Source organism: Trichosurus vulpecula, chromosome 3 (assembly GCF_011100635.1).
Source record: "Trichosurus vulpecula isolate mTriVul1 chromosome 3, mTriVul1.pri, whole genome shotgun sequence".
Taxonomy (NCBI): Eukaryota; Metazoa; Chordata; class Mammalia; order Diprotodontia; family Phalangeridae; genus Trichosurus; species Trichosurus vulpecula.
Genome location: NC_050575.1, coordinates 426,177,808 through 426,184,972, shown reverse-complemented (window position 1 = coordinate 426,184,972; position 7,165 = coordinate 426,177,808). Strand labels below are relative to the sequence as shown.

Genomic DNA, 7,165 nt, shown 5'->3' with positions numbered 1-7,165 from the left:
CTGATGTTGCTGCTGCCACTGCTGCTACAGCCACCTCCACAGCCCTGGTCCTGACCTGGGGTCTGACTGTGCCTTTCTCTCACCCATGTCCAGCAGAGTTTTCCCACTGACCTGCTATGTTGTCTTTGGGGTTTGTGGGTTGAGAAGTCTGGAAAGTGCCACAACTGCCAGTGATTCAGTGCCCTGAGGCCTGTTCTGCCTGGTCTGCTCTGGTCTGGTCTATCCTGGCACTGCCCAAGCTGGGCTGTGCTCTGCTCCCAGCATGGTGGGATGGATACTTCCCTGAGACCTTTCATGCTGTCTTGGGCCAGAGACTTGTTTCATTCTGTCATTTCATGGGTTGTGTAGCTCCAGAATTTGTTTAGAGCCATTTTTACAGGTGTTTGGAGGGATTTGGGGGGAGATCTCAAGCAAGTCCCTGTTTTCAGGCTGCCATCTTGACTCCACCCCCACTCTACCCATTTTCAGACATCTTACTCATCTATCATCCAATGCTTAATTGCATTCTTTGTTTCATTACTTTGAGGCATTGGGGATGCCAAACCGAAATTTTAAAAAGCCCCTGACATTCAAAAGTTTATATTCAATCGAGGTAACCAACATGTACCTATAACACTGAAATAATCATGTTGCTACTGGCATCTACTGTGGCTGTGCAATGCCAATAACACCAGCAAACAGGAGGGCTGCTACCATGGGTTTTTTGATCTGCTTTTCTTTTTTTTTTCTTTTTTTTTTTTTTTTTAGAAAAGAAAACTAAACTGTTTATTCACAATGCAAAAAAAAAAAAAAAAGAACACTTAAGGAGGTGGGAGATTAAGTCAGAGTCCCATCCCAGCCCCTTTCCTCCAAGGAAGGCTGGATGGAAGCAAACTGATCCTGGAGAGAGAATAGGAGAATAGCATTTGAGCAGCTGTCAGCGCCGTCTCCGGTCTGGACTCCTGCTCCGTCTTCGGCCACCTCTCCTTTTGCCTTTGGGTGGACCACGAACAAAACACCAATCCACGCTAATCGGTTGTCCCATCATATCCTGGCCATTGAGTCCCTCCATGGCCGCTTGAGCCTCCTTGTAAGTTTCGTATTCCACTAAGGTATAGCCTTTGAGGTATCCTGTGCGCCGGTCCAGGTTTAGGTGGATATTCTTAATTTCCCCATACTCTGCGAACTTGTCGTGTATGTCTTCTTCGGTGGCCTCCTCATGGACCCCGGTCACAAAGAGGATCCAACCCTCCACAGAGCGCTGCGGCCGGGGTTCATCTCCATCCTGCTCCACGCTGTCATAATCCTCTCGCATTCGGGCCCGGGACCCCTCCTCTGAGCCGAAGCCCCGCCCCTTGCGCTTCTTGGCCTTCTCCTTCAGCTTATGAATGCTCTCGTCCCCATCCTCGTCCATGGCGAAGTCTTCGCCTCCGGCCTCATGAAGGTCCAGCACGTCTGCCATCTTGTACGGTTCACGGGCTCCTCGGAGCGGTTCTGTAGCAAGGCATGATGGGAAACAATGGCGGGGGCTGATCTGCTTTTCTAAAGAAAGCAACTTTAAGTGGTTAACCATCTTATTTAATTAAACATATATGTGCCATTCACTTAATTCAAGGGAAAAAATCAGCATCCTAAACTTCAGAGCAAATACAAACAGAAATTAAAAACAGAGACAATGTAAACAGATCAACAGACAGGTTTCTGTCTGATCATAGCAATACATATATAGATACCAGAGAGAAAGGGAAGCACAAACATCTGGGTTTTCAAAGGCAGAGATGCTCCAATGGCTACCTAGAATCTTGTCTGGCCAAATCACCAACACTCTTCCAATAAGTATGCCCACCAAAGCAAAATGCCAACCTCAGAGCATATATACCCTGTTTAGGGCCTGGGGCTTAATGCCTACTGAGCAAAAGGGTGCAGGAAAAATCTTTAATCACTAGTACCACATAATATATACTGTTTCCAATCATTGACTGATTCAAACAAAGGCAAGACTCATCAAAGGCACTTAATTGTCTTAGTGCTGAGAAATAGTCTAAAACAAAAGACAACAAAAAATTGCACCCTACTTGCCATTACAAACATTCAGCTTGAGATCATGTATTCTCAGGAGATATCACTGTGTAAATTTGTCTACCCATACTCAAATAGACATCTAGCCAGCATTTCTTAAGAGCTTGTGACTATGAGCCTCAACTATTTCTCAGAAAACTAGGAATGGTTGAGTGTCTGGGGGTCTGGGAGAACCTCAAGAGTGATGGCATTTGGGGCTATTTAAGCAGAGAGCTAACTAACCATCAGCAGCCAATGCCTGGCAGAGCAGTTTGAATGAATGTCATGGAACCTTGTGTGTGGACAGGAATGGAATTATCAGACTAGAGAAGATTAAGAGGGACTAGTGAGCAACTGTTGTAGACTGGGACATAGAACTATCCTATTCCATGCATTTAGAAGCCCATCTAGTTCTGGCTCAGTGATTCATGAATTCTTCAAAGCCTTCAGGATACTTGAAGATTTCATCATTAAATACCAATCATTTAGTCACCCAGGGTGAGAAGTAGACTTACCAAGTCTCCACTTGAAGGAATGTAAGGAGTCAGTGAACACTGACCGTGCTTGACACAAATCAAACCTAAATATTCTCTAAGGAATGAGCCTTCATTTACCAGTCCTCCAATTTTATAAACTTAAAGAAAGTGTATGAATTCTGATTATCCTAGAAGTACACAACATGACTTATATGAAAAAGCAAGCTGGGAGGAGGGGGGTGGGGTAAGCCAAGATGGTAGCTAGAAAGTGGGGACCTGCCTGAAGCTCTCCCCCAGTACCCACCAACCATCTGTAAAAAATGGCTCTGAACAAATTCTAGAACTGCAGAAAAAACAAAATAGCAGAGAGAAGCAGGGCTCCAACCCAGGACAGCCTGGATGGTCAATGAGTAAGGTCTATCTCACAGAACTGGGAGTTGAGCACAGCAGAGCCCAGTGTGGGCTGCACCAGGACCAACCAAACTGGGAGCCAGGCAGAACGGGCCCTAGCACCCTGAATCAGTGAGCTGTGGCAGTTATCAGACTTCTCAACCCACAAACACCAAAGACAACAGAGAAGGTTAGTAGGAAAAACCGAGGGGACAGAGTGAAAAGAGTTTGTGGTTCAGCCACCACCCCAGATGCAGCTCTGAGGAACTACACCTGCAGTTGCTTCTGGTCCCAGGCCCACTTGGTGGGAGGAATTAAGGGGTGGATCAGAGCAGAAGTGAAGAACCTGCTTAGATCTGACTCGTGGTCTGGGTTGGCAGTTCTTGGGAGAAGAGGAGCACTGTTGTGACAGAGTTTGCTGTGTAGAAATAGCTCTGAAAACAACAGGGCAGCCCCTCAAGCTTGGGACAAAGTACTCTTTACTCTACAAGCAGTTATACCCTGAAAAAAAAAACAAAAAAAAACTCAAGGGTCAAGTAGTTGGCTGCGAACATGGCCAGGCAGTGAAAACGGACTTATATTCAGACTCAGACTTTGGAATCTTTCTTTGGTGACAAACACCAAATCATACAGCCAGAAGAAGTCAACAAACTCAAAGAACCTACATCAAAATCCTCCAAAAAAAAAAAACATGAACTGGTCTCAGGTCAGGGAAGAGCTCAAAAAGGATTTGGAAATCAAGTTAGAAAAGTAGAGGAAAAATTGGAAAGAGAAATGAGAATGATGCGAGAAAACCATAAAAAACAAGTCAATGACTTGCTAGAGGAGACTCAAAAAATACTGAAGAAAATAACACCTTAAAAATATACTAACTCAAATGGCAAAAGAGCTCCAAAAAACCAATGTGGAGAAGAATGCTTTGAAAGGCAGAATTAGACAAATGGGAAAGGAGGTCCAAGAGACCACTGAAGAAAATACAATCCTTAAAAATTAGATTGGAACAAGTGGAAGCTAGTGACTTATGAGAAGTCAAGATATTATAAAACAGAACCAAAGGAATGAAAAAAATGGAAGTCAGTGTGAAATATCTCTTGGAGAAACCACTGGCCTAGAAAATAGATCCAGGAGAGATAATTTAAAAATTATTGGACTACCTGAAATCCATGATCAAAAAAAGAGCCTAGATATCATCTTTCAAGAAATTATCAAGGAGAACTGCCCTGATATTCTAGAGCCACAGGGCAAAATAGAAAATGAAAGAATCCACCGATTGCCTCCTGAAAAAAATCACAAAAAGAAAACTCCCAGGAATATTGTCACCAAATTCCAGAGCTCCCAGATTAAGGAGAAAATACTGCAAGCAGCCAGAAAGAAACTATTTGAGTATTGTGGAAACACAATCAGGATAACGCAAGATCTAGCAGCTTCTACCTTAAGGGATCAAAGGGGTTGGAATATGATATTCTGGAGGTCAATGGAGCTAGGATTAAAACCATGAATCACCTACCCATCAAAACTGAGTATAATGCTCCAAGGCAAAACATGGATATTCAACAAAATAGAGGACTTTCAAGCTTTCTCAGTGAAAAGACTAGAGCTGAATAGAAAATTTGACTTTCAAACACAAGAATCAAGAGAAGCATAAAAAGGTAAACAAGAAAGAGAAATCGCAAGGGACTTACTAAAGTTGAACTGTTTTGTTTACATTCCTACATGGAAACATGATGTGTATAATTCATGAGACCTCAGTATTAGGGTAGCTGAAGGGAATACACATACACACACACACACATATACATATATATCTATATCTATACCTGTATGTATATCTAGATAGATAGATAGATAGATAGATAGATAGATAGATAGATAGATAGATAGACAGAGGGCACAGGATGAGTTGAATATGAAGGGATGATATAAAAAATAAAATAAAATTAAGAGTTGAGAGAGGAATATATTGAGAGAGGGAGAAAGGGAGAGATAGAATGGGGTAAATTATTGCACACAAAAGTTGCAAGAAAAAACAGTTCTGTAGGAAGGGAAGAGGGGGCAGGTGAGGGGGAATGAGTGAATCTTGATCTTATCAGATTTGACCTGAGGAGGTAATACCATACACACTCAATTGAGTATCTTAGCCCCACAGGAAAGAAGGAGGAAGGAGATAAAAATGGGGCACAACAGAAGGGAGGGCAGATAGGGGGAGGAGGTAATCAAAACAAACACTTTTGAAAAGGGACAGGGTCAAGGGAGAAAATTGGATAAAGGGGGATAGAATAGGAAGAAGCAAAATATAGTTAGTCTTTCACAACATGAGTACTGTGGAAGGGTTTTGCATAATGATACACATGTAGCCTATGTTGAATTGCTTGCCTTCTTAGGGAGGGTGGGTAGGGAGGGAAGAGGGGAGAGAATTTGGAACTCAAAGTTTTAAAAGCAGATGTTCAAAAAAAAAGTTTTTGCATGCAACTAGGAAATAAGATATACAGGCAATGGGGCATAGAACTCTATCTTGCCCTACAAGAAAGTAAGGGAAAAGGGGATGAGGGGGAGTGGGGTGACAGAAGGTATGGCTGATTGGAGAACAGGGAAATCAGAAAATATGCCATCTTGGAGTGGGAGGAGGGTAGAAATGGGGAGAAAATTTGTGTTTCAGACTCTTGTAAAACAAGAAATAAAATAGAAGTACAGAACACAGGGAAGTTTTGCAATGATCTATTTTCCTATGATACCTTCCAGAGGAAAGCAGTCTTTAGTTTGTTCTCTCACCCTAAATCTCCTTGGCAGAGAAATTACTTTAAAAATCAGAATCACCATATGACTTTGAGCAAGTTACTTCACTGCTAAGGGCAATTCATGTTTTATATTTCAATTCTAATTTTGGCTGTTTTCTTTCCTTTCCCCTCTCCTTCCTTCCGGTTTTCTGGATGCCTTTTGTTTTTTACAGAATAGTAATTTCTGGATGTCCACCTCCTCCTCCCACATCTCAGTGAGCCTTCTTTAGTCACAAAGAAAGGCAGATAAATGAAGCCAATGGACACAGATATTACATCTGATTCTATATGCAACATTTTGTCCCCTCAGTTTCTCCCCCCCTTTTATTAAAGGGGGGGATACATTTCCTCATCTTTTCCAGGGGCAAAAATTGGTCATTCGATTACATAGCATTGGAGTTTTACTTTATTGTTCCCTTAGTTTACACCGTTGTAGCCGCTGTGTATTTTGTTTTAAGGATTTAGCTCTCTTCTTTCTATCAATTTATGTGTCTTCCCAACTTCTGTAGAATTCTTTATGTTCATTGTTTCTTATCATTACATTACACTCATATACCAAAAAAAAAGCAAGCTGAAGGAAGGCCCACAATGGATGTGGGGACGTGGGTGAGACATAAGGATGAGAACACTATATTAGCCTGATTCTTGATGCAGACACAATCTTTGTTTTTCCATCTTTTCATTCACAGTGCCTTATACATAGTAGGCACATGACACATCTGACTGATAGGTAATCCTTCTGGGTATAATGAACTCCCGTTTAGAAAGTGCCCCCCTACCAATGCAGATTAACCCCTCCTCTTGAATTTAGAGTCTCAGAAAGTTACCTGGCCAATGAGATTTGCTCAGGGTCTGGCAGCCAGAGTGAATCAGCGGTAGGATTCATCTCTTCATGACTCTACTCTGAAACTTGATGCCTCTTCACTAATAGAATGCTTCTGAAACCACCATTCCAAAAGATTGTTGGAATGACTTGAATTGCTATTAATATTAGCAGCCCTGCCATTGTATTGGATTACAGCTCTTAGCAGAGAGAAAAGGTGGAGGGTTACATACGCAATGGTAATCATTAAAGATCATTTGAACTGCAATAAAGGACCAAAGCCTGAACTAATCCACCAGACATGCTTTTTGAGTAAATTAAAAATGCCCTTTCCTGTGTCAGCAACTCTGGACCCGATGAGGCTGACCAGGAGCATTCTTCCTGTTTGTAACCACTAAAAAACAGGATTCCTAGGAACAGACACTGTGTTGAATAGTGGTACTTTTCTTATCTTGGTATCCTATGGACATATCTTATACAGAAGAAAACAGATATCTTGGGATTGTAATTTCAACTGACACTTTGTTAATTGTCTTGCATTATTGGATTTGCAACTTGAACTAAGAAACTTCCTTTCTCAAGCTATGGTTAAATTCATATGGAGATTACCCATTTGAGTGTCATGGATATCCTGAGTTGGGATTGTTCTAAAATGTATAAAAGCT

At 41.9% G+C, this 7,165-nt stretch overlaps 1 protein-coding gene across 1 annotated transcript; it reads right to left on the bottom strand.

Moving 5' to 3' along the window:
- Window positions 1–860: 860 nt before the first annotated feature.
- On the bottom strand, window positions 861–1,460 carry LOC118844274 (RNA-binding protein 8A-like). The gene has a single exon (XM_036752131.1). The coding sequence runs from the start codon at window positions 1,439–1,441 to the stop codon at window positions 917–919; it is 525 nt and encodes a 174-aa protein (XP_036608026.1). The 5' UTR covers window positions 1,442–1,460; the 3' UTR covers window positions 861–916.
- Between the last annotated feature and the right edge of the window lie 5,705 nt (window positions 1,461–7,165).

Bases quoted from the DNA above. Each gene is read 5' to 3' on its own strand.
- LOC118844274 (XM_036752131.1), bottom strand. From the start codon at position 1,441: ATGGCAGACGTGCTGGACCTTCATGAGGCCGGAGGCGAAGACTTCGCC.